This window comes from Crocuta crocuta, unplaced genomic scaffold (assembly GCF_008692635.1).
Source record: "Crocuta crocuta isolate KB4526 unplaced genomic scaffold, BGI_CrCroc_1.0 scaffold44, whole genome shotgun sequence".
NCBI lineage: Eukaryota > Metazoa > Chordata > Mammalia > Carnivora > Hyaenidae > Crocuta > Crocuta crocuta.
The window spans coordinates 3,425,118-3,451,073 of NW_027530179.1; the positions used below are offsets into that span (position 1 = coordinate 3,425,118).

The 25,956-nt window shown below is 43.1% G+C and overlaps 1 protein-coding gene across 4 annotated transcripts in view; it reads right to left on the bottom strand.

The window, feature by feature from the left end:
• Positions 1-25,956, bottom strand: part of RUNX2 (RUNX family transcription factor 2) — a 221,333-nt gene that overhangs the window by 13,856 nt on the left and 181,521 nt on the right. For all 4 annotated transcript variants that reach the window (XM_077764854.1, XM_077764855.1, XM_077764856.1 and 1 more), the window contains one exon: positions 22,676-22,837. In XM_077764854.1, the coding sequence (XP_077620980.1) occupies positions 22,676-22,837 (162 nt within the window). The remainder of the gene's footprint in view (positions 1-22,675; positions 22,838-25,956) is intronic.

A 25,956-nucleotide genomic window follows, 5' to 3' on the forward strand; every position in this document is an offset into this window, starting at 1 on the left:
CGTTCCTCTGGAGTTTGGTAGCATTCCTGAACATGGAATTGTTCAGGAATGCTCTGACTCCAGGTTGCTGGGAACCGGCACTGGCTATTGCTTAACAGAACAACCTTTGCTCTGAGCCAACCATAGGGATCTCATAAGAGATTTAATATTCACGGTGTCCCATGATGTTGCCAGTTTTACGAAGAGGAAAGATCAGCTAACCAGACAAGTGAGGGGGGATGGCTCTGATCTGCAGAGGATCTTGACAGAAGCACTTCTACTCACATTTTGGCACTGAATCCGCCCCACAGCTCTGTGAGGTACACAATGTCACTGACCTCAATGTCACTGACACCCCACCCCGCCACATTGAGGATGACACACTGAAGCTAAGGGAAGTGATTTCCTCAAAGTTACAGATCGGTAATGGGTGGCCAGGACTGGTCCCAGACCTGTGGGGCACTCGGCTGCCACAGGCTTCTCCACGTGCAAAAAATCAGGCTCATTCTTCATGCCAGTTCTAACTGATCGGCCATGCCCACCTGGAGGGCGATGATGAGGAAGGGGCTTGATTAATTATCAAGGACAGCCATGGGGATAGAGACGGGATGGGGTGTGAGATGGGGAGGCTGATGCGTGCCACCTGTTTGCCACGCTCGACTCGGCCCCCGGATTCCCCCGTTGTCTTTGCCGCTGATGCTCTAAGAAAATCTTGGGTGAATCACTTTTTCTATTTGTCAGGTTCTCTCATGGGGGAAGACTCTCGTAAGTGAAAACTGGCAAAAGTACACAGCGAAGGGCAAACATCTCCATCTCAAAAGGGCGTTCCTTCCTACAGGTACCACTTGAACTAGCAGAGCCAAAGGAAAAGAAAACTGAAGACATTGGGTCCAAACTGGGAAAGACCCGAGTTGAGACGCAGAATTCTGAAAGTCCCGGCTTACCCCGCACACCCAACTCCAGGCCCCACCAGAACTCTTCCGTAAAAAGCATGCCCATTGCAGTGGGGAGAGGAGGCAAGGACAGCAAATCATCACTGCAGGGACCACATTCTGAATGCACCCCCCTGAATGCACACACTGTGTTTCCAGCTTGCACTTCAATTCTCCGCTTCCTCAAGGAAGAGCTCTGCGCCTCTCAATCTGAGCGCCAGTGCACTCAGACTCTGCCTCTGGGTCCAGCACTGAGCCAGAAAGGCCTGGAGGAAGGAAAGTCAGCTCCAGGCAGCAGCTGCCCCTGAGGCGGTTTTAGTCAAAACCTGAGAAGCCTGGCTTTTCCCTCCAAAGGCTTAGCACCCCAGTGTGATCCAACACCCCCACAAGATTCAAACCACCCAATGCCCCAAGACCCAGAATTTGAACCAGATCGCCAAAGTACTAACTACTCAGTCTCTCTAAGTCAGCTCCAAGGGGTACAGCTAGGACAGAGCTAACACAATCCATACTAATTAGGATCCAAGCCGCAGGTGTGAGGCTCCAGCAGGGTCCTGCCCGGACGAATTCTTAGGTTTTCCCTCCCTCCCTCTACATGGAGGGAGGGTGTCACATGGACACCCCGAACTGCTCCCCAGAGCAAGGCCTGAGCTGGTCATACCCAGGGACCCTCTGCCCACACGTGGCTTTTCTGGGTTTCTGAATCCTCAGCTCGTCCAGCCTACTGGTTCCTCAGGACGCCCTTGCTCATCACTGCCTACCTGTTCCATGACTTCATGTCAACGCTCGTTACATAAGGATGTGTACCTTTCTAGCTCTCTCTAGCCACACAACAAACATCTGCTGGGCTGGCAGCCTCGTCTCAACTTACCTTTCCAATCTTGTCTCACTCTACTTCATCAAGTCTGCAATCCAGTCAAACTGGACCCGTTTCCATCTTCTGTAGGACCTCGCACTTCCCCACCTTCGTGCCCTGGTTTACATGATCCCCTCAGGCCCTCAGTATCCCCACCCTCCAGCCTCTCCAGTCCCCTGGAATTCTAAGCAGCCTTTAAAACCCACCTCACAATCCCCCTCTGCTTCAAAGATCCTTCTCGGGTTCTTGTTTTGGCCCCAAAGGGACCTCTCCATCTGCACCTCATTCTCCACCCGTATCTCTCTCGAGGCGTGTGCGTGCAGTGGACCCACACCACCCGTATCACTGCCATGAGCCTAATCAGTTTCTTGAGAACAGGCTCTGTCCTTGTTATCTTTAAATGCACTGTCGCTCCTCTCCGAGTGACATGTGGGAAGTATTGAAGTCTGCGTGTGAGGAAGAAGGGATGGGGACACCCTAACTGCACTCTGTGTATGCTTCTGGCTTCTGCCCGTGCATCCTCAGCCAACTGCTTTTCCTGACCTACAGTCCCCGTGCTTGCCAGGGCCTAAAGGGCTGGGATTAGTTCCAGAGCCACGACTCTGCCGTGACCCCCCGTTTGCGGCTGCGTCTCCTGTTCTAACCTATTCCCTGTTTTGCATCCCTGATCCTCAAAACAAAACTTTTTTTCTCAGGTCGCACACTGCTTTTAAGCTGTCCCTGTTTTTCTGGACTTCTGGTTTTCCCTTCCCCAAAAGGGCCGGTGAGGTAGGCATGACACATACCAGCTGATAATGAAGCTTCGTCAGAGAAGGAAAGTACTATCTCAAGGAGGGAATCAGTGGCCAAAATGAAGTTGTCGGGTTTCCTAATTTGTGTCCCTTTTCCACACTGGGCTAGTCTCATTAGCATCCACTATTTTTCATCCTATTAGAAATCCTGATGGGGGAAAGGACGGTATTTCTTTAGCAACAGGGAACATTTCAATTGAAGTTTTTTGTTTTTTTTTTTTTTACACAGTGATGACAGGCACGCCTTCTCACATTGGAGGGTTAGACCCAGTAACATCAGGAAACAAACTACTAAGCTTTATTTAACTTAAAAACTGACTCACTCCAAGAAGAACTTCTTTTGCTTTGTTTCTAGAGGGTAGCCTAAAAGCACGTACAAGAGTCTTCATCCTATCCGGGGACAAAGCTCCTCATACAACTTCCGAATCCTAACGCAGAGCTACAGTGACTCGTTCCTCTGACGATCTCAGTTTCTCCACTCAAGCCTCGCACACGGAATTAACTCAAAACTTCTGCAAAAGAGACGTCCCTTTTAGAGTTTGATTTGGCATCGGTTTCAAAGAGCTGTTTGTATATTTTAGAATATGTAGAATTTTCCTTTGATTGAAACCTCTCTTTTAACAATGGACAAGAGATGATTTCTCTTCTGAGTGATTTAAACAAAAACAAACACATCTTAGTTACATAGAGCCTTGTTCTCAAAGTGGTTTTTTTTGAGAGAAATCAAACCCTACAGATTGTTAAGCATTTGGCAAAAGCCTTCAAACAGCCAAAGCCAAATAATAGTGAACTTTTTCCTTGTTGTAGGAGATAAACAAATACTAGAGCAAATCGGGGGTTGGGGGGGGGAATCTCCTTTCACTTTCTACTCCGCTTGATAACACACACACACACCCCTTCAGAGGGGTTTCATCCTCTAAGCGTACTTCTGGTGCTATAGTCATAAAACTTGCCACAAATGGCCGCTTTCAACATCTGTTTGTGGCTGCTCCCAGACTCCCTGAATTCCTTTGGGACGTGAAGCCCTCTGTCTCTCAAGTGTAAACAGACATACCTAATTATGTATTAAGGTGTCTGAGAAGAGCTACTTGTTTTGATGATCCCCGTCCCCCCCACCCCTCAAAAAAGAGAACGAGCAAGCGAGCCTGGTCTGCTCTGTGTGCTGTGGGACAAACAGTAGCCCAGTGGTAGCTCCTCTTCCCAGCCTGAGAATACAGTGCACCGAGTCTCTTCCAGATGTTGGGCCCAAACAGCCATGACTGGTCAAGAGAGATGGTGCTGTCACCGAGCCAGGGCAAAATCTATTCAGCTTCTTCATAAGGATTTAATTTCAGGGTAAAAGAGGAAAGAGCAAAGGAGGAGGAGATAATTTAAGGGTAGCTTTCTTTCCTTCTTCAGATCACAAGGGGCCATGGACAGCAATAACAGAAAAAATGGCAGCAGCCTGTTAGAAACGTAGCAGGAGAGAACCATTCTAGAGCCCTGGACGATATGGGATGTGGGTTCTGGTCACAGCCCTGGCCCGGGTGAGCAGGGCTGCCATGAGGAGCCCCTTCCCCTCCCTGACCCACACGTCCCTTGTCAGTAAGATGACAGAATTGGATGAAATCATCTCGATGGGTTTCTAGCTGCAAAATGCTGATTCTGCTACATGTGAGGCAACCTGGAGAATTCTAAAAATACCCTTAAAAGTTCTATGAGAAATTCTGTCCCTCTCAAGAAAGATGCCCATTCATTAAAAAATAGTACCTCAGGTTTTTTTTTTTATGAGGTATATCCACTTTGCAAAAAATACCCAGCTTTTCTCTCCAGATAACAAATGTCAATTAGAAAATCGAGACTATTTTCCCACAAAATAAAAAAAAAATGTAACTGTTAGCAACAGTTTGCAACGGCCTGAAGAAAAAGGGACCACTTTTTACAAAAGCTTTTCATTGTTAAATGGAGCAGTAAAGAGGGTTAAAATCAGTTTTAGGCTCACACATTTGATGAGAAATATGATGTGAGCTCATTCTCTTTAGCTCCATGTTTTGGATTCTTCAAGTAAATTGTTTTGGTCTGAACTATCTGAAATTAAAACAAATAACATTTTACATCAACCTTTCCAACACTTGCAGAATAAGAGATATAGTTAGGCATAATTTAAGTAGCTTGGGTTTCTCTGTCCCACATATAAAAAGATGTACTTTGAGGTTTTAGGATGTCATTAATATGTACATTTTTAATCTCTCAAATAAAATTCAGATTTACAAAATTAGGAGGTAGACGGTTTCCACTGTTATTTCTGGCAGGCACTTGGTGAGTTTTACTTTATTTTGGGTACCCTGACTTGTAGAAAGCATGAAGGGTAGTAAGTTAGTAAGGACTGCTGGTGTTCTGTCCCCAGGTGCAGGCTGGAAAGACCAATGCAATGAAACTCCCTCCCAAGATGGTACCCTACAGGCTCGGTAGCAAAGTCTGGTTCTGCTATGGGGAGACCCTCATGACAAAGCCTAGTGAGGAAAATTTGGAACCAAAAGACCTGGGCTTGAGAGTTGACTCTCCTGGTCTTTCCATTGTATGACCCAGGTCTAGTCTCTGAATGTCTCAGAGCCCCAATTTCCTCCTGGTAAGACAGAGATTACAGTAATATCTATGCTCCCGTGAGCTGTTGCAGTGATTAAATGAGATGATGTCTGTGAAAAGTGTTTTCTACATATTTAAAATACTATTGAAATCTTATTACCATTACTAATGCTAAGATTTTACTATCCCCTTTGGACTCGGTTGCTGTAATTCACCCCATTTTCCTCAGCACCTAATTCGTCTTAAAACACTTGGTGGTCTAGAAGCATTAATTTCTGCCATCCAAAAATTCCCTCTTATAGGATGTCCTGAGCTTCCTGAGTCTTTTCAATGTCTTCGCTCTCTGGAGTTCCCGATTTAGAGCAGTAGAAGGATCTATGCTTCCCCCTGAGGATGCCTCCTCCTTTCTGGTGGCGTCTTTAGTTCTTCTTCACATGCTCCTTGATACCTGCCCAAGTTTCCACCTCTCTCAGCTGACCCGACCTTGAGGCCGGCATCCTCTGAGACAGCAGCCCGCCCTTCTGCTGGAATCCACCTGTTGCTTAGCTGCTCTGGGCCACCGACCTCCTCACCTCCGGTGTGGTGCTGCGGGGGAATCCACGGTCCTAACTCGCAGAGTGTGTTTGTATCCATCTCTTTATTCATTCCGCTTCCCTTGATGCCAGCCTGCTTGTTATACGTGTTAGAGCTTACCTGCCTCATCTGTGGGCAGCTTGATGTAAATGACTCCAATTTGCATTCTACATAACCTAAGTGGTACAGCTGATGTGATTTTTATAAACTTCTAAGGGCGCCTGAGTGGCTCCCTCTTTGGCTAAGGTTGTAATCTTGAGGTCTGTGAGTTCGAGCCCCATACTGTTCGGGCTCTGTGAGTTCGGGCTCTGTGCTGACAGCTCAGAGCCTGGAGCCTGCTTTGGATTCTGTGTCTCCGTCTTTCTCTCCCTCTTCCCTGCTCGCACTCTCTCTCTGCCTCTCTCTCTCCCTCAAAAATAAACAAATGTTAAAAAAAATTATAAACTTCTAGAAAGATTCGTTTCAAACTTTTAACTAGAAGTTCTACTATTTATACTTTGAGATGTTACTTTTTTATTAAATGTTGGCAGGAAGATCCTTGGGTGGAGTTCACTTTGGGAAAATAGTTTTTCTCTTTCAGGCACCAGGCAACCTGGCATAGAAGAGCAGGAAAGGGCAGGGGAGCCATCTGTGGGGACCCAGGGAGCCGTGGCCTCCCAAGTCCAAAGCTGGCACTTTGAATACTAGCTCGGAAAGTGTGCACACGGGCTGAAACATAATGGTGGCTCCAGTTTTCTAGTCCTGAAGTCCTAGTTTTGCCCAGTCACCACTTCTGTGATCTTTGATATCACACTGCAGTGTGGTAGCAGAAAAGAACAGTGCCCAAGGCTTAAGCACGAGTGTGATCAAGACCATCCCTCAAGCGAAGAGGAAGAAGATTAATTATACACATTTGTACCATAGGGATTTGGAAGTCCTGGCTCCTGGGGAGAAAACACCCCTCTTTCTAGTAGAGGGCACTGCTCTTAAATTTCATTCCTTTAATGAGTGACTTTTTTCCCCCCAATGGCTTGTTCCCTGTTGTTTCTCAATCTAGTTTGGCCTCCCCCTTACACTGAATCTTTGGCTTCTATTATCCTTTACTGTTCTATCCCAAATGACAAAGCTAGGGAGAAGGGTTAAAAACTAGGTTTGACCGCCAAAGAAACAGCCAACCTATTACCCAGAATTCCAATCTGTAAAGTGTTGAGAATCCTTGGACTAATGATACATCTCCCATCCTATGAGAGGCTGACATTCTATGAATTGTATCTTCTTTTGAGTCCTCTGTGCTTCCAAAACCCAAGCTGGATCCCTCAAATAAATTTTAACTAGATTAGGTCACTGCTCCCAAGACCTGGATTTTACTGCTTTCCTTCTTTTCTTTAAAAAGAGTGATGGGACTTTTCAGCATGAGTACCTCTGCACCTTGAATTCCAGAAAGATGCAGATGTCCACGGAGAGTCAGACTTTTGTTACATTTCAAACATGAAAGGTAAAGAATTGCTCTTATCTTCACAAGATCTGGAAGCTGACTTCTAGAGTCACTAATTGAAGGTTGGAGGTGAGGGTTATCTCTTTTGAAGGCACAGGGGATGGTGAAAGAATCCAGAAAGGGCGTGACAGCTGATTACAACACTTATGCTAATTGTCTCAGCTACTTAAAGCTTCCTCCTTCACCCTTATTGTGTGTTTATGGCATTCTACCAATTCAAGTTCTTTCCAATTTAAGATACACCTGAGTTTCTCAATCCTCTGGGAAGAAGTTGTTCTAGGTGCTTCTTCCATTCACAGAGAGGGCAAGCGCTCATGCCTCATCTAGCTTTACTTTGCTCCTAGGCAAGATATTAGCGGCCAGCCCAAGGTAAGTCAGAACTGGCCCCTTGTTCAGGGGTCCCCTCACTTCAGAGCTGTTGCTGCACATTGCTGGGCATATGGGCACCTGCATTGCCAGCTTGGTCACACCAGTGTGGCGATTTTCACTGTATTCCGTCTTAAAGGAGTAAAAGGAATTGGTGTGATCAAGGCTATGAAAGACATTGAAAAAGTACTACCTATATTGGAAGAGGGTGAGAAAAACGTACAGTGCCGGTCAGTCCCCCCCAAATTAATCTCATTATTGGCTTCACGGCACTGAAATCTGTGTGTGCACAGTGCCAAGGAAGGGAAGCTCCTGGAAATAATCAGATTGATGTGTCAGTGAGAACAACCGAACCAAGCGTTTCAGCTCTCGAAATGGATTTCTGGCCTGATTTTTCAGGTTGGTGGGTTTGTATTCACCCAATAGTTCAAGCAGTTTCTGAATTACCACTTCACTCTGGGGTGTACAAACAGTGTCCAAAGGTTAACTAAAATTTTACAAGATGTAATATTATTCCTTTAAAGTAGCCTAACAGCTGGGGAAAGGCACAGCTAAGACATCTTGATGATCCAGGCATCCGGCTCCAGTCCGGAGTGTCTCCGTCCTCACCACTTTGAGGCCACCTTCCTCCCACCTGGGTGGCCGCCACCGCCTCCCGGACACACCCTTGCTTCCTCCCCATCCTCATACACAGCTCTCCCCCCAACAGCCAGAGTGACATTTTGTAACTCGAAATCCATTTATATCTTGACTCTGCTTAAGATTTGCCCGTGGTAGGGGCGCCTGGATGGCTCAGTCTTGATTTCGGCTCAGGTCGTGACCTCAGAGTTTGTGAGTTCGAGCCCTGTGTCGGGCTGCTGGGATTCTCTCTCTCCCTCTCTCTCCTCCCCTCTCCTGCTCTCTCCCTTAAATAAATAAGCTTAAAAAAAAAAAAAATCTGCCCATGGCTTATGGCTGTGCGGACCAACAAACCCAAACTTCTGCCTCTGACCAGCAGAGGCCCAGCATGACCTGGAATAGCAATCACTCTGATTTCATCTCACTTTCTACCCACTCTGGCCGCCAGACATTCTTCTCGACACCTCAGGGCCCTTGGTCTGGCCTTCTCTGCTGTCTGCAGTGGGCTTCCTCATAACATCACCCTATTTTACTTTCTTTACAGGCCATATCCGTAGGTAATATTTTCTCATTTTCAGTTGCCTACCCTTCCCCAATAATAGCTAACATTTATGATCAGGCATTACTCTAAGAGCTCTATGTACTTTATCCTTTTTTCCTTATAACAACCTCCTGAGGTTAGTGGTATTATTATTAGCCCACTTCACAGATGACGAAACTGTGGTACAGACAAGCTAAGTAATAGTCCCAAGATCACATAGTAAGTGAGTCAAAAAACCTGGGTTTAAACCCAGAGCATCTGGCTCCAAAGACTGTTTAATCACTGCATCATATGTCAGTAGGAAAAGCTCCCTGAGCTTTTCTATCTTACCCATCGCTATCTTTAGTGACTAGAACCATACCAATAAATGAGTGAATTTAACGTTGACAATGATTTGTATTAATAAAGACTTTTATCGTGTGGTCATAAAATACAATGATAGCACTGTTTCACTAAAAGGAACTTTGTTTTAATTCTAATAATATTTTCTCTAAATATATTCTTTCTTTACTATATAGAAAGTCTGGTCTTCTCATCCCTTTTATCCTATTATTAACAGAATTCACCTGTTCTTTTGTTTTCATAATTGTTAGCAGGTAAGATTCTCAATTCTTCAGTAAAATACATTATATTTCGTTATAACCATCCCCAGGTAAAGAGAGTATAAAATAGATAAGTCACCATGCAAGGGTATATAAAATGTCAATAAAACAAAGTTTTTTTTAAATTTTAATAAAGCCGTGGTTTCAAAATCTCTCTGCAGACTCAACACAAATACAAATGTACAAGGCTTCACATTCAATAGAAATTCAACTGTGGTCAAATGTCAAGGTCTTTGGTATTAATTAACCTGATCCTAGACTGCTTCCCATCAGAATCAACTGAAGCACAAGACAAAACTTTTCTTGACACCTAGAGTAGTTATTCCTACTAATTTAGTTCATAAACCAAGTACTACACCAGCTTTTATTTTTATTACGGGTGGCAGTATTTAGAGTTCTGACCTGCTGATTCCTGAATGTTTCTGAGAGAAAACCTGCCCTTTCAGGACTTATTTTAGAATCACAGACATTCACAGCTTTATGATGCACCTTGAAGAGTGTCTAGCCCAAGTTGCTCATTTTGCACACAAGGAACCTAAGACCTATAGAACTTAAGTGAGCTGCTCAAGAACTCAGGTCCCTCAATTCCCAGCCAAGCACGGTTTCTGGCATGTTGTGAGTGATGCTCTGAGTGATCACTGTGCTATATATGTGGGCCTCAGAAGGAATATTTTTCTAACAAACCAAACCAATGCAACACAATTTTATTGAGCAACTGCTGCTTTATCAGTGTTGGGTTCCATCCAATTTTGGGGGTGCATGTCCCGATTTAAGTGCTTTAGTCATCTGCTGGATTAAACAGGTCATCTGAGGTTTTACTGACCCTTTGAAAGTTAAGCCAACTGTATTCGTTAACCCAACAGTACCATTAAGCACTTGAACATCAACGATCTAAATGCACCATTTAGGGCAGAGACTGTTAAAGTGGATCAAAAAATAGGACCCAACTGTATGTAATCTACAAGAAGCCCACTTTAAATGTAAAGGCACACAGAGGTGACATAAAGCAACAGGAACTCACATTCGTTGCTGCTTGGAATGCAACATGGCACGGCCACTTTGGGAAATAGTTTGGCAGTTTCTTACAAAAGTAAATACACTCTCACCATGTGATCCAGCCATTGCACTCCCTGGCATTCACCCAATGAAGATGAAAAGTTATGTCCACATAAAAAGTACACATAGATGTTTATAGGTTATAAGGTACTCACACTACCTGTCCGTGAAGTGCTATAATGCTATTGAGGGTAGACTAGGAGTAGTGGTAAATGTATATTGCAAACTCAGGATAACCACTAAAAGAGGGTAAAAAGAGAAACATAACTGATATGCTAAGAAAGGAAAGAAAATAGAGGCATATAAAATGCTCAACTGAAACCACAAAAGGTAGAAAAAAAATGGAAGGGGGCGCCTGGGTGCCTCAGTCGGTTAAGTATCTGACTCTGTTTCAGCTTGGCTCAGGTCATGATCTCACAGTTCATGAGTTTGAGCCCCACATCAGGCTCTGTGCTGACTGTGTGGAGGAGCCTGCCTGGGATTTTCTCGCTCTCTCTCTCTCTCTCTGCCCCTCCGCCACGCTCTTTCTCCCTCCCCATCTTAAAATAAATAAATAACTTTAAAAAAAGAAAAAGAATGGAAGGCAAGAAATAGGATAAAGAACAGGGCAATAAAAAGCAGTAACAAATATGGTAGACATTAATCCAACTACATCACTAAACACTTTGAATGTCAATGGTCTAAATGTACCAATTAAAAGACAGAGATTGTCAGAGTGGACCAAATACCAAGACCCGACTAATGCTTCAAAGGTACAGCACCTGTGACACCTACTGATTTCTAAGGTCAGAAAAATGACTTTGTTAACTGCCCAGAAGGCCAAACTTTTTCTTTTTTGGAATCTTTCAGGTCACTCTCCACTGTACCTTTAAGCATGCATTGTTTTCCTAAGGTGTAGTTCGGAAGCTTACACGTTTATTTTCTTTAATGATGAGTACCACAACACGATTATCAGACTTTTCCTCTTTTCCAAGCCTATTTTTATTCCCTTTGTGGCTTTTGTTTAGAAAGGGTTCTTCCTAACTATGTATGGGTTTAATGCAACCACATCAATGGGTTTATATTGATTTCTCATGAATCACTGCTCTCCTTGGCACAGGGTGGAGTGTTCATAACCATCATTATATTTGTTATTATTATTCCATTAACTATGGCATTATTATTAATCACAACAGGGAGCTGGAAGGGTGACCATTTCAATTAGAGAGAGAGCAGTGAACTCTGGATATAGAAACATCAGCAGTCTTGTTCCAGTCTACCATGCTTGACTGCATTTCTAAGTTTATCACTCACAGCCAAAGTCTCTCCAGAAAAGAAGACACTTTCCTGACACCCTCCTATTCAGGGACTCTGGGGCCTCAGCAACATTTTATTTACATGACTGTCATGGATTGGAGATTCACATGATTTCTTGAGAGTCACAAAAAAATTTTTCTTAGACAGTAGTATAATCAAATGGGACCTGAGATTGGCCTCAAACCAATTCTGACCCAATTTAATAACATATGCCTTCCTATTTGTTTTTTAAGAAAACAAAGAAAAAGGAAGACTGAAAAGAACTTTGGACTGTTCAAAATAAAATGCCCAAAAATGACTGTGAATAACTCAAAATACTGTCATTTGAAAATAAATATATAAAGACGTAAATAAAAAAGGTGCTATCATTTGTATTTTATTCTATAGGGTTTTTTTCCTTTCCCCCATGGGTCACTGGGAATGATTCCCATTGGTTTTTAATGATATGGAAACTTTTTTTGTGTTTAGTTACCTTTTTCAGTATTTTTCTAAGTTTCCCCTTGTAACTATTTCTACATTAACAAATCTAAAAACTAACTTAAAATAATCACAGAGCGTCTCTTTCCCATTTCCACCAGCCGTGATCAATTAATATTTCCTGAAAAATCAATGCTGACTGAAGTAACAAATATCACAAGGGCATGGGGGGTTTCAGTGGGTCCTGGTTTTCCTGAGAAAAGTTAAAGCAGCAGCTTGGCTGATACTTTCTAACATCCCAAATACAAGACCCATTGAGAATATTTACGTGTATATTCATTCTCAATGTAGTGAACAGGTGAACGCATGTATATGTATGTTGGAGCATTGGATTAACAGTGTTAACTCAATTTAGGGGTGCCTGTGTGGCTTAGTCGGTTAAGCGTCCGACTTCGGCTCAAGTCATGATCTCACAGTTCATGGGTTCGAGCCCCGCGTTGGGCTCTGTGCTGACAGCTAGCTCAGAGCCTGGAGCCTGCTTCAGATTCTGTGTCCCTCTCTCCCTCTGCTCCTTCCCTGCTCATTCTCTGTCTCTCTCACTCTCTCAAGGATAAATAAACATTAAAAAATTAAAAAAAAAAAACACACAGTGTTAACTCAATTTAAAAGAGACAATAGGGGCGCCTGGATGGCTCAGTCGGTTAAGCATCTGACTCTTGATTTTGGTTCAGGTCATAATCTCATGGTTTGTGAGGTTGAGCCCCACGTTGAGCTCTGCACTGACAGTGTGGAGCCTGCTTGGGATTCTCTCTCTCCCTCTCTCTCTCTGCTCCCCCCCGATTCCTTCTCTCTCTCTCTCTCTCTCTCAATACATAAATTTTAAAAATAAATAAGCAATAGTGAAAAAATTCTGTAATATAAACACATGCTAGGAACATGTTAGTGCATACGAAGTATGAAATTAAGAAATGGCCGTTGTTAGTAGTCTCCAATCCAAACCCCACTTCTAGATCTTTCAGCAATTCCTAACAGTAGTTATGGTGTAAGCGATCCGAAAGCAAGGCAGCACTATCACACAGACCTTTCTGCCATGAGCAAGTATGTCCCATGAGCATCTCTATGCAGAACACAAAACTAGGACGCACAGAGAGACAGCAAAGGATTAGCAGGCCAGGTCTTTGGCCTCAGGGAACTTTCAATCCAGCTAGGAAAAGACGAGATTTTTTTATATACTCTTGTCATATCTTAAGAAACATTATGAAACCACATATGCCAACGAGTGGCATTTTTTTTCCAGCTGAAAATGTAACTGTTAAAGTAATTCAGAGTAAAAATATAATCTAGCAGAACAGAATTATTATTTTTTTAAATTTCCTAGTGAGAGGCCTTAAGTTGCTCGTGCAGTGGGGCAAGAAAGATCACCCTTCACTAATATCCTGAGCGTTTTCGCACATTCTGGCATCTACAGGATCTGGCGTCACAATGTAACTGTGTCGTATGTATTACGTCATCTCCTAAAGGAGACCGAAAGCACAGAGGACGCCTTCAGCTGTGTTCCTGTTTGTTGCCTGCCTAAGCACATGATAATTACGTACCCAGTGCTCGTTGAGCTGACTTGCAATGACGGACATAAACCGAAGAAAGACATCTCAGGCTGGAAGGAATGCAAGAGGCTATCTCTTGTGTATTGGGTGAGGTTATAAAAATCCCCAAAAGTTCGTGATGGGCAGGAATGAAGTAAGGATGAAGTAAGGCATGAAAAAGATAAGAATGATGTAAGATGAAACCAAATAGGAGTAACTATAAATGATCAGACTTGGATCTGAAAAACCAAAAAACCAAAAAAAACAAAAACAACTATACAAGTAAAATAATGGGAGCAATGCAGCTTGACAGAAAATGGCCGACACGAGAGAAGAGCGGAACATGGTTACCGAAGCACTGAGGCCACCTTTGCCGAGGCTAACAGAGGCCGCAATAAGGGGGTTTGGTTCTGGGCACCAGGCATCAAGAGGGACACTGACAAACTGTAGTGTGCCCAGAGACCACTGACCAGGGCAGTGAGGTGACATGAAACCCTACCACACAGCAAGGGCTTAAAGAGCAAGGAAGGCGGCCGAGGACAGACAAGAGCTCAGTCTGGAGAAGGTAAGACTGTGAGAAACACTGTCACAAAACCAGACCCTTTGTTTTAAGCTTCAACGTACAGCTTAGTTAATAGAATTTCTATTATTTTCTCAGAAAAGACTTTGACACTTTATTACATGATGGCTATAATTAATGTCAGACTCTAAATTAGGAACCAGAAATTCTATTTGATCATTTGGTTTCAAGCTGGAACGCAAGTATGTTTTGGCATTATTACCAACTGTTAGCAGCAAGTTCTGGAAACGGATGCAGCCTTGCTATGTGTTCTAAATCTGAAACACATTGCAGAAAGGCTTGGAGATAAAAATATATACTGCTTATGCACACGCATACTGTGCTATTTCCTGTCCTTATCAGCAATAAAAGTCCCTCTTGTTTTGCCCTTTCTTTGTTGTTCCAAGTGAACAAAATCTTTCTTCTTTTTCCCTTTCTTCTTCCCTGATTTCTTCTACATGCCTATCTGCCTGTATTTTTCTATCTTCTTTCCTGCTGCTATTTGTCTCATTAAAGATTTACTGAGCACGTACTATGTGCCCCAAACTGTGCTGGGTTATAAGAGTTCAAGAAGATCTACAACACAGCACAGTCCTTGACAGTGAGACGCTTACCCCCTATAGAAGGGGAAAGGCTTGGAAGTAGATTATCGTACCAGAGGAAGGGAGGTGCACATGGAGGTGTGTCTAAAGCACAGAGATGAGAAATGGATGAGTGTAGGGAGAGTAACAAACTCAGAGGAAAGTGATGGTTGGGGAAGGGATTCCTTCTGGTAAAGAGGGGGCTGACAATGATGGAAGGGCCCTGGTGGAGAAAAGGGTTGGTGTGGAGTGGGAAACTCCACTTAAGTGAAGCTTACTTAAGGAATGCTAGGAATTTTTAGAGAAAGGAGCATCCTTTACCTAGGAGAGCTGAATATCTGGGGAGTGGGTTTGTTGTTTGTTTAAGCTGGGTCTCTCCTGTTCTTGAATTTTTAAGAATCATCACCTAAATGTAAATGTTTGCTAAGCTGTCTAGGGATAAAACTAAAGAAAAATCTTAATTAAAAAAATGGGCCAAAAGTATGGAAAACCATCTGTGTTTCCCCAGGAAGAATGGATGAAATGCTCTCTAAAAAAGAAGTATTACTGACAAAAGTCAGTGACGAAAAAGTCAGTGACAAAAGTCAGGGATCCTGGGTGCTGGGAGAGCGGCCTTGAGATTTTAAGAAAATACAACAACATCCTTACCATAGAACAGTATCTAGTGGTGAGAAGAAGTGAGTTATCAGGTCATGACAAGATATGGAGAGGCCTTAAAGGCACATGGTTAAGTAAGTGAAAGAAGCCAGTCTGAAAGTCAGGCTACAGACTGCATGATTCCAATTATATGATATTCTGGGAAAGGCAAAACTAGAGAGACAGGAAAAAGATGACCTCCAGGGACCGTGGGGCAGGTAGGGAGGGATAGACAGTTTGTAAAGCCCAGGAGACTTTTAGGGCAATGAAAGTATTCTGAATGACCCTGTAGTGCTACATACATGGCATAACATATTTCAAAAAACCCACAGAAGTGCACAGTGCTGAGAGTTAACATAACATCAATTATGCACTTCAGTTAAGAATAATGAATCGGTATTGTTTATCAGTTGTAGCAAATGCACCACGCAAATGCAAGATGTGACTAATCAGACAAAATGGCGGCGGGGGGGGGGTGGGGTTGGGAGTGGATGTATCCCCGTTCTACTTTATGTTCAATTTTTCAGTAAATCTAAAACTGCTCTAAGAAAATAAAGTATCAATTTAAAAACATGTATGGGGAGATAGTAAAATAAAAATAGTATGTTTCTACTGTTTGGAAGCTAAATGACACAATTAGTTTCTCCACTGGCATTTATCAGGTAAGGGAAGTTTTCTTTGCTGGGAGTCCTAAGAACAGCAAATCCCTGGGCAGACATCAACTCACTGCTTTCAGAAAATTCTGAGACGTGTGGATGGGCAATTTGTTCACAGGGGTCAACAGACACATGATGCATTGATGGACAGATCGGAGAATAATACAAAGAATCTTCATTGAAAATGAAACTCAGAGTCAGGTTTCCTCAGTTGAACTGCCTCCACCCTCTTCTTGGATCCCAGTGAACTGCCAAAGCACCGTGTCGCTAAAAAATTAACTTCAATACTTTTAGTGAAGTGAGGTTCAAGCTCCCAAGCTTCCTTCTATAAAGGAAAGGAATTGTAGCAAACCTTTCAATAGAATCTGTAGCCATGCCTTTGCTATCCCTGCATACCCATGAGTCCCTTCACGAGTCCCTTCCTCACTAAACCCTTTCTTCACGTGTGGGTGATGGCATGTGTATCAAGAACAGATCCTTGGGAAAACAGCTATCAAGAACCATGTATAAAATCAGAGTCAAGCCATGCATGCAGGCATTTTCATTCTGAGCTTTGGTACCGCCGTCTGCCTACACTTTAACAGCAAATATCATACAACCGAGTTCAGTCAATTCTTTGAGCCGGGCCAGCTCTCGCCACTGATCTAGTCACAACGGAAGCCATTTCTTCCGTCCCCAGCACCAGTAACTCAGAACTCGTCGTAAACTGAGGTCCAGGTCTGCCCTGAACCTGGGCCCATGGCAGTCAGATAAAGACATCGTCTTCTCCTGTCAGAAGACAGCCTGTCTTACGAGAAAGCAAGGTGAATTTCAACTCAGACTGCAAAACTAACCCAACCAATCACCATCGAATGAACAGAGAATACCGAGCGACATTCCACGGGTAACACAGGGCTTGCCTTTGTTTAGGGTCTATTAAATTTAATAACTTCCCCCTCTATGGCTTTAAACAGAGAACTTCTTCAAAATAAGAGTGGCTCCTATTAAACTTAATTACTTGCCCGTGGTTGCAACGGCAGAGGTGTGCCTCACAAACAGGTGGCTCTTAATAAAGGAATGGTTCTGTAGTAAAACGTCGATGCTCTAGTGTTTTATTATGGTCGCCTTAACTTTCTGCTTTATTAGTATTAATTGCTGGAGTTTTCCTTTTAACCTCTCTTAAGGCGTCACTCCCTCCTGTGAGTTAAGAGTGGCCCCACGAAAATAAATGTCCACATATACTTGGCACATTACTGAAGCTGCTGGTTTCAAAACCAGACTCAGGGGACTTGACAGAAACTTGGTTATAAGGGACATTTAAAAACGAACTGCATCAAACACTGCCGGGTTTGAAATGACATGAAGCCACCCTCCTGACAGACCTTGAGTGATAAAGTGGGGTTTTTCCACTGGCACTGTCTAGATTTTGTGGTAGTAGTAAAATAATTTTTAGGAGCTTTATTTATTAGACTAACGCCTATTCTGCTGACCTTTGGAAATATTATAGTTTAGTGACCGAGAGTCATAAAAACAGAGACATCCTTAATAGTCCTGTGCAGTTGACTAAGTGGAATTTTTTGATATTTAAATATTTTGGAAGAAGAAATTCAAGACCATTTTCTGAAACAAACAAACAAAAGTATGTAACCTTCCAAAAGATTACAGCTTTTGACTCTGTCTCGTGTTTAAAAAAATAATCCTATAAATGGAGAAAAAGATCCATACAATCTGCATCGGCCTCCCCCAGAGTTACTGAGGCAGACAACACATATGGCCCTTCCCTGCATCTCTGATTCATGTACTTCAACTCTCGTAAGAGAGCTCCCAAAAGCATCAGAGAGGTCCATGGGCACAGTGACCAAGATCATAGAAAAATGCTCGTATTAACCCTTCGTGTATGCTGAAGAGTGGTATGGACTTGAGTTGATCGAAGCTACTTTGCTCAGGTGGGTGGGGCGGGAAGTCATCACCTATGGTGAATAAACTTATCTAAGGTCTTATCTAAGATCTCCTTCAGGACACTATCAACAGCTTGTACTCTGACCCCAAGTCCAAGAATGAGACTCTATAATAAACGGCCGTGTTTCTTTTCCTAGTAGGATGATTACCTAAAATATATTTTGGAAGCCTGTAATTATTTATTTACATGGTATTTTGTGATGACCCGCAGAAAAGCAATGACCATCTGTGTGCCAAGCCTCGCAGGTGTTGGAAACATCACAAATGCCACGGGTGAGAACATTCTTGTGATGACAAAGACAGACAATGGTGTGGGTTATCGTCAGGCTTACCTGTCCATGTCTCACCGCACCTGCTCTTTGATAGAATCAGAGAGAAACAATTTTGGCTACCTCTGAATAGTGAATATTCTTTTAGGATCATACAAGATGAAATGAGATAATGTACGAAACCTCTCAGGGGTGGGGGATGCTACTTAAACACAGATTGTTATGTGGTAAGGGCCGGGCTTATCGTAAGTATGGGAGGGGAGGGGAATCAACCCCTGGGGGATTTCTCTCGCACCGTAATGCCTCCAGTCTGGTTTCTGAGAAGTGGTGTTTGATTTTTATAATTCAGCTGAATACGAACTAAACTCATTACAATTAGGTAAGCCTTATTAGTCAATTACAGGACAATAATATATTGTTTGGTCAAAAACCTATGACTGTTGCCATTGTTTTTGTTATAATGTTGAAGGCTACTCAAGGAAATAATGAACTTCAAGACAGCTGGCTTTGTATCCTTACATGCAGGAAAGCAGGGATTGTGGGTGACACCCCACAATGGTAAAGACCATCTTATTTTCGTTTATATTTGGCTTTCATGAGGGTGACTGTAGGGGAAATGCAATGTAGTATCACTGTCATTATTGGAATTCATTAAGTTCTAGTATGAATGTAGCTAACACTTGAAAAATTACTCAGGGGCGCCTGGTTGGCTTAGTCGGTTAAGCATCCGACTTTCACTTAGGTCATGATCTCACGGTTTGTGGGTTCGGGCCCCGCATCGGGCTCTGAGCTGACTACCAGCTCAGAGCCTGGAACCTGTTTCAGTCTGTGACTCCCTCTCTCTCTGACCCTCCCCTGCTCACTCTTTCTCTCTCCTAGAAATAATAAATAAAAAAAAAATTAAAAAAAAAGAAAAATTACTCAGAAGTAAGGATACCAAAAAAGGAAGTTGTAAAATTGGATTCTCTAAAGATCTTTAAGTATATTAAATGATGACCTTTCTTTGGAATGGTCTTATAGGATGAAATGGAATTTCTTTAGGAACAGTTAATCTTTCTTTCTGAAAGATCTTTCTGGTTGCTTTTATTGCTGTGATTCCTTGGAAAAGAACATTATCGTTCCATTTTCCGACATTATAATGGAATAGTTATTTTCTCTTAGCACGTAACTGACCTTTTGTGAATGGCTCCCAACTGCTTTTGGCTCTATAGATATTCGTTCTAAATCCATACAGTAATGATAAGAGCAAACATTGAATACTTCTGTGTGCTAGGTACTGTGTTCAGTGCTCTATGAATTACATCTGAGTAGTAACTCATTTAAGTATTTAAATATTTCAAGAATTTTTGTTTTAAAAATGCCCTGTAGTGGATCCACTTTGCAAAGCAAATAATCCCCATTAAGAATTTAGATTTTTATCTACTTGACTCATTTAAGCTAGTGCTTGCCTGCAAATTATATACAGATAAGCAATTTTTACAAAGCCATTTAGCTTCGTAAGATCAGCTACAATCTGTTGAGCAACTATGTGTGTGAGGTACGCTGCTCGCACTTTACATAAAGCACCTCATTTAATCCTAGGAGATTAATATTATATCCCAATTTTACAAATAATAAAGCTACATTTCCAAGGAGTAAGAAACTCGCCTAATATGTGCATGAGCTGGGATTCAAACCAGGGTCTAAACCTCCAATCCTCCTGTAGAAGTAAGGGCTTGGTTCGCACCCCAGATCCTCTGAGAATATTTCTGTATCCCCTTCATATAAGGAGGTGAAAACAGTTCTCTACATAAAAATGTGAACTGTTCTGGAAAGCATCTCAAAAAGGGAACACACAACTGGCCAGAGATGGAGATGAAGGTTAGTATTTTAGCTGTCCATGCTACGGAGACAGAGAATCCTAGACCTTAGGGAGTGCTGTAGATACTCGGGGGAATAATGAAGACAGAAACTATGCAGCTTGGCAGCTTGGCACCTTGGACCCTATGAGATGGGCTCCATTGCAGAGAGGTCCCCAGGGAAGTGAAAAGGACACTCCTTGCGGCTGACTTGGTCCCCAAGCCCACCAAGCTGCACTCTGGCATCACCCAAGACTCAAGAGCAAGGGCAGGTAAATCAGGGCTCCTCCGGTTCCCTGCCAGTCCAAAGCTAGTTCTTTCTTCCTGTTTCCCAACATGCTGATGAGAGGGATTTTCTGTTCTCCTCCCTTTCATGTTTACACAGAACTCCCCCCCCCACCCCCACCCCCCGGAACCATGTCACTTTGCCAGCAACGACTCATAGAAACGTTGGGGGCAGGAGGAAAACACTGGACTAAGCTCCGTTTCAAACTAGTTTAGAGCAGAGGCTCGTTGCTACCCTTGGCCTCCGACCAATACATGACTGGATAATTAACCACTTTCTGCTCCTACTGCCTGATCTATCAAATGGGAAGGGTAGTGTTGTATTAGTTTATGGGAATGTTGTAAATAATTATCAGCAAGTTGACTCAAACTAACCTAGCTGTTCTAGATCACACATGAAAATGATAGACAATCACGACTACCCATGTGTGCAGCGTTGTTTCAGTGTTATTGTCAATGGTTTTCCTGCTGAATTTTATGTGAATACACCTGGGTAAGAGGATGCTGTAGATAAATGTCTCTAAAGCGACCATCGCTCCCTGAGGTTTTTTTCCTCTAGGTACTGCCGGAGGACAAATAAAACAAAGTCTGCTTCAGCCACAGAATGTTGGACAGATGGAAACCCCAGAGGACCCTAAACAGAAGCAAGTTTGCACAAATCCGTCCTGGCAAAGTGTTATTTGGGCCCTATGAAAAACAAAACAGGCCCAGTGTAAAATACAGAAGGAATGACCAGAACTGATCCAACACCATCCAGCACTGTGCCTTTGACCCCACATCAGCCCTCGCTTTTCCCCGCTGTGTCTTACTCATCCTTTCCCGCGTCTTTAATTGACGTTTGCCTAAAAGAGGCAGGCATTCCTGTGGAGGGAAATGATAACTACAATTCTATATGCTGCACAATTCCCCCAATAAATACCATGTGATTCATAAAAATAATAATAGCAGTCATCATGACAAGTGGGAACATGGTTTTCCAAAGAGTTTGGGTTCTCCCTCCACCCCTCTTCTTTCCCTACTCACCCCTGCGGGAGTCCATCTGCTGCAGAAAATGTGAAGGGCACTAGGACCAGAGAGCCCTTTCCTGCCATTCGCTTGAGAAACAAAGCCTTCCCTCCTCCCAAGTGGAAAGAAAGAAAGGAGTCTGAACTAATCAAAACCTGCAAGCCTGCTGGTGGAGCTTCTGCTTGTCAGTGAGGCAACTCAGCGGAGTGAGTAGCGGCTTCGAGCTTTGCAGAAAATGAAGAGAGGGCGAGAAACAGAGACAGAAACACAAAGAGAAAGAAAGAAAGGCATTAACCTGGCCAGGAGTCAAACAGGTGCATGGAGCCCGAACGCTGAGAAAAGCGTCTGACACACAGAGGGGCCAAATGCGTGTGCCTCAGTGGGTTTGGCTTCTTTATTTATGGGGGCGGCTCCTCGGCCTGTGTGTCAGGGCTGTACTGAGAGATCTTTTGCTTATTCATAGGACTCAGAGCCTTGAGCTTTTCTCTACTTGCCCTTGTGAGGGCTGTGCACCCTTTCTGGCTCTCCATGACGAATTCTCTCTGTGACAGAGGAAGGAGGCCAGCTCGTGAGCCACACGCACTTCCACTGGGAGCCACAGAGTTTTGCAGCACCTCTGGAATCAGGGGAGTGTGAGCACCGGGGCAGCCATGTTGAGAGCGACCACAGTGTGCTCGATGGCTCGTGGAGAGGCTCCCTCAGTCTGGAGTTGGCTTCTCAGAGGCCAACTCGGTCTTTTAAAAGATTCTTCCAGGCCTCACCCCACTTCAAGCGACTCGCTTCGGATAAGGATATTAAAGCATGCTGGTGCTCTCTCTCAGAACTTCTGGGACTGGACTTCTGGGATTTAGGAGGCTCTAGAAATGGAAGGCTGCACCATCGGTCTATAATCTGGTTCACAGGCAGATGTTAAGAAAAGAAAGGAACACAGGCAGAGGAAGGCCTGGCATAAGACCCTCAGGAGAAGGCCCCAGTTGAGACAGTGCCCACCAAAGGGGATACGATTCGGCAGGATTAAAACTGGGTGCCATTAACTAGCATATTAAGAAAATTATGCCATCTCTGGTGGATTTCTAGTCTCCTCATTTAAGAAGTTCAAGTACGTGATAACCTTGTGATTCAGAAAGACCTGGTTTGCCGGCTGTCACACCCTGGCCCCCACACCTGGGATAGAGAGTTACTGTGAGCCTTGGCCCATCCTACAACCTCAGCCCCAACCCTGCACAGGAGTGGGTTTTCAGTTAAAGTGTGGTCTTTACCTGAAATGCGCCTGGGCACGTCGGTGATGGCAGGAAGCCCCGTGCCCCGTGTGGAAGACAGCGGGGTGGTGGAGTGTATGGACGGGGACGTCATCTGGCTCAGGTAGGAGGGGTAAGACTGGTCATAGGACCACGGCGGGGAAGACTGGGCCTGCCTGGGGTCTGGGAAAAAGAAGAAAAATCTTTAGTGTACCAGCCAACTGTGGACTTGGAACATGCTACCCAAAACTGAGAAAGGATAAAGTAAGAGAAAAGCGAGCATCTCTAAGGAGTATTCATTTCCTGTGCCCCCACCCTTTCAGGCCCCGTATGGCACCAGACTTTCTAGACCTCTAAGCTCCAGCATGACAACAGGGACCATGCATAAAGGCTATTTCTCCCTCACGGAAGTATTTCTATTCGGAAAGTCTAACATCCATTTATTTGTTTATTTATTTTTAAAGTTTATTTATTTATTTTGAGAGACAGAGAGCATGCACGAGCCAGGGAGGGGCAGAGGGGGGTGGGGACAGAATCCGAAGCAGGCTCCATATTGTCGGCGTGGAGCCCGACTCGGGCTTGAACCCCACAGGGCTTGAACTCAGGAACCCATGAGATCATGACCTGAGCCAAAATCAAGAGTCAGACACCTAATAGACTAAGCCACCCATGCGCCCCTCTAACAGCTATTTGAAAAACAATATGCTTCAGATATCTTTACAAAGTTGAATATTCCTTGGTTTATTTTCTGTAGTTACTCATATTACTTCAATGAATACATATTACTCCTCATTTTTTTTAAGTTAGAAATTTACTGGAACAATCAACTTAAAGAACAGGTAGACCGTACTTTTCCCTGCTGCGTATCCAGCTACTATCTTTCAGACGTGTGTTTTGATTTATAAAGTGTGTGATTCCATGATTTCACTTTCTTTCCAGGCAGGTCAAGGGATAGCACTTTCTAGCAAGGGGGTTAGAGGTAGGGGGTAGGGATGAGAACACAGGGAGCAGCACGTAAGAACACAGAGGAAGGGAACCAGTTATATGATTCTCATGCTAAAGTTACCCCAGAAAATAACCTTTAAGAAAGAGACAAACTTAATTCTCAAAGTCACCTGCCATTAAGAACTGAAACCCTTCATCACCGTACAGTTTCGATGTTAAGCATATGAGTTTCTGATCATAAAAAAATGACCCAAAACAGAAGAGCAGGGACATGTCTTTAATCCTATTGGAATCTATTTTAAAAGATGTCACGTGTCTTGAACACTGACTAGTGTTACCTACAGTCTCCTGTAATAACAAAAATGGGCAGCCACTTGTTAGGGTTAACTGCTAAGCATTAACAGTATGTTTTTGATGTATCTCTATGGGGTTACTTGGAGGTACAAGCTCAAGGCCAAGTAGATTTATCAAAAGAGTTTCAGTCTACATAAGGAAAAAACGTAAATTTGCTGTATATTTCCCATGTGTATGTCAACCTGTTTCATTCTTACAGGAGGGCTAATCAAACAGAATCATTAGCAAATTTCTCTTAACTTTTTTTTTACTAATTCTAACATTTTGCTAATTTAAAATTTTTTTAATGTTTTATTTATTTTTGAGAGAGAGATAGAGACAGCATGATGAGCAGGGGAGGGTCAGAGAGAGAGGGAGACACAGAATCTGAAGACAGGCTCCAGGGGCTGAGCTACCTGTCAGCACAGAGCCCAATGCGGGGCTGGAACCCACAAACTGTGAGACCATGACCTGAGCTGAAGTCGGACGCTTAACTGACTAAGCCACATAGGTGCCCCAAATTTTGCTAATTTTAAAAATTCTAATATACTTGTTCACAAGACAACACTGTATATTAGAATATCAGTGGACTTTGGAATGTGCAGAATTAGGTTCAAGCTCTGAGCCTTCCATTTCATAGCTGTGTGATCTTGGGTTAATTACTCAGCAACTCTGAGCCTCACATACCTCATCTGTAAAAGAGGGTGAGGGAGTAATAATGTCTGAATCACAGGCGTGTGAGAATTACATGAGAAAACCATGGAAAAGACTAGCACAGGAAGGCACTCAGAAAGTACTGATTCTTGCCTTTTTCTAAAAAACCTTTTGGTAACACAAGAATAGTCCCACAATTAAGAGACATCTGAATTAGCCTTAAAACATGTGGATTAGGTTTGAAATTATTCCTATATCACCTATCAGCTTCTGACAATAAAAAGCTTAATTTTTTAAAGTTTTTTTTATTTATTTTGGAAGAGACAGAGACAGCATGTGCAAGAGATGGGGAAAGAGAGAAGGAGAGACAAAATCCCAAGCAGGCTCCATGCCAGCGCAAACCTGGATGTGAGGCTCGAACTCATGAAACCATAAGATCATGACCTGAGCCGAAATCAAGAGTCAGACGCTTAACTGACTGAGCCGCCCAGGCTCCCTAAAAACTTAATTTTTTAAAAACTATTCATAGGTTTGAATAGTCAATTCAGGCTTATCTCTAAAAGTAAAAATGAGTATATCAAGAGATGAGTATTTCTGAAATGATCCCTCTTTTAGAGCCTCTCAGCCCTTCCATACAATCAAAGCCAGTCAGTTCCAGCTATTTCTTGTTTATTTGTTCAATTCAGAAACAACTTATTTAAAGGCTGTCTAAATAGGACATACTGAGTCAAAATAATTAAATACATCTGGATATTCATCTGATGCTTACTACATCAACAGACAGAAGAATTTCATCCAGCTCCATTGTAGGGGACATTTACCTGAGTCTGCAATGTGAATAAAAGTATAGTACCATAAATGGTTAACATAAACTTTTCCTTCAGAAAGCTAAAGGGGACTTGATCATTAAAGCAACGAACTTCTGTGCTTTAACATGTTCAAGGCTGAGATTGTACAAATTGGCAGTATTTCAAATCAGAGTGAGTGGTCCTTGGTATATATCTGATAGTGACAAACTTCCTTGCTTTAACCATTAACGTAATTCATTGCATTTCAGAGAAACGCATTTCAGATGGAAAAAGATGCATTCCTTACAGCACCAGAAAGCAATCTCATAAAGGCAAGGCCTTCACTGAAGCCACATTTTCAATAGACAAAAAGGACAAGAATCACATAGATAAATGAGCTGGGCACACAAGACTCTGATTTGGGTTGGAGTCCTAATCTGTCTTTAGCAGATGACTCCCGGAGCAAGTGGGTTAACCTGTATGTCCATTCCTCTATTGCAACATGCTGCAGTATAGGGCTCCCTGCCTCAAAATGGGGGAAAATACAAAGAGATGTAAAGAATGACTAAAATTATTAATGCT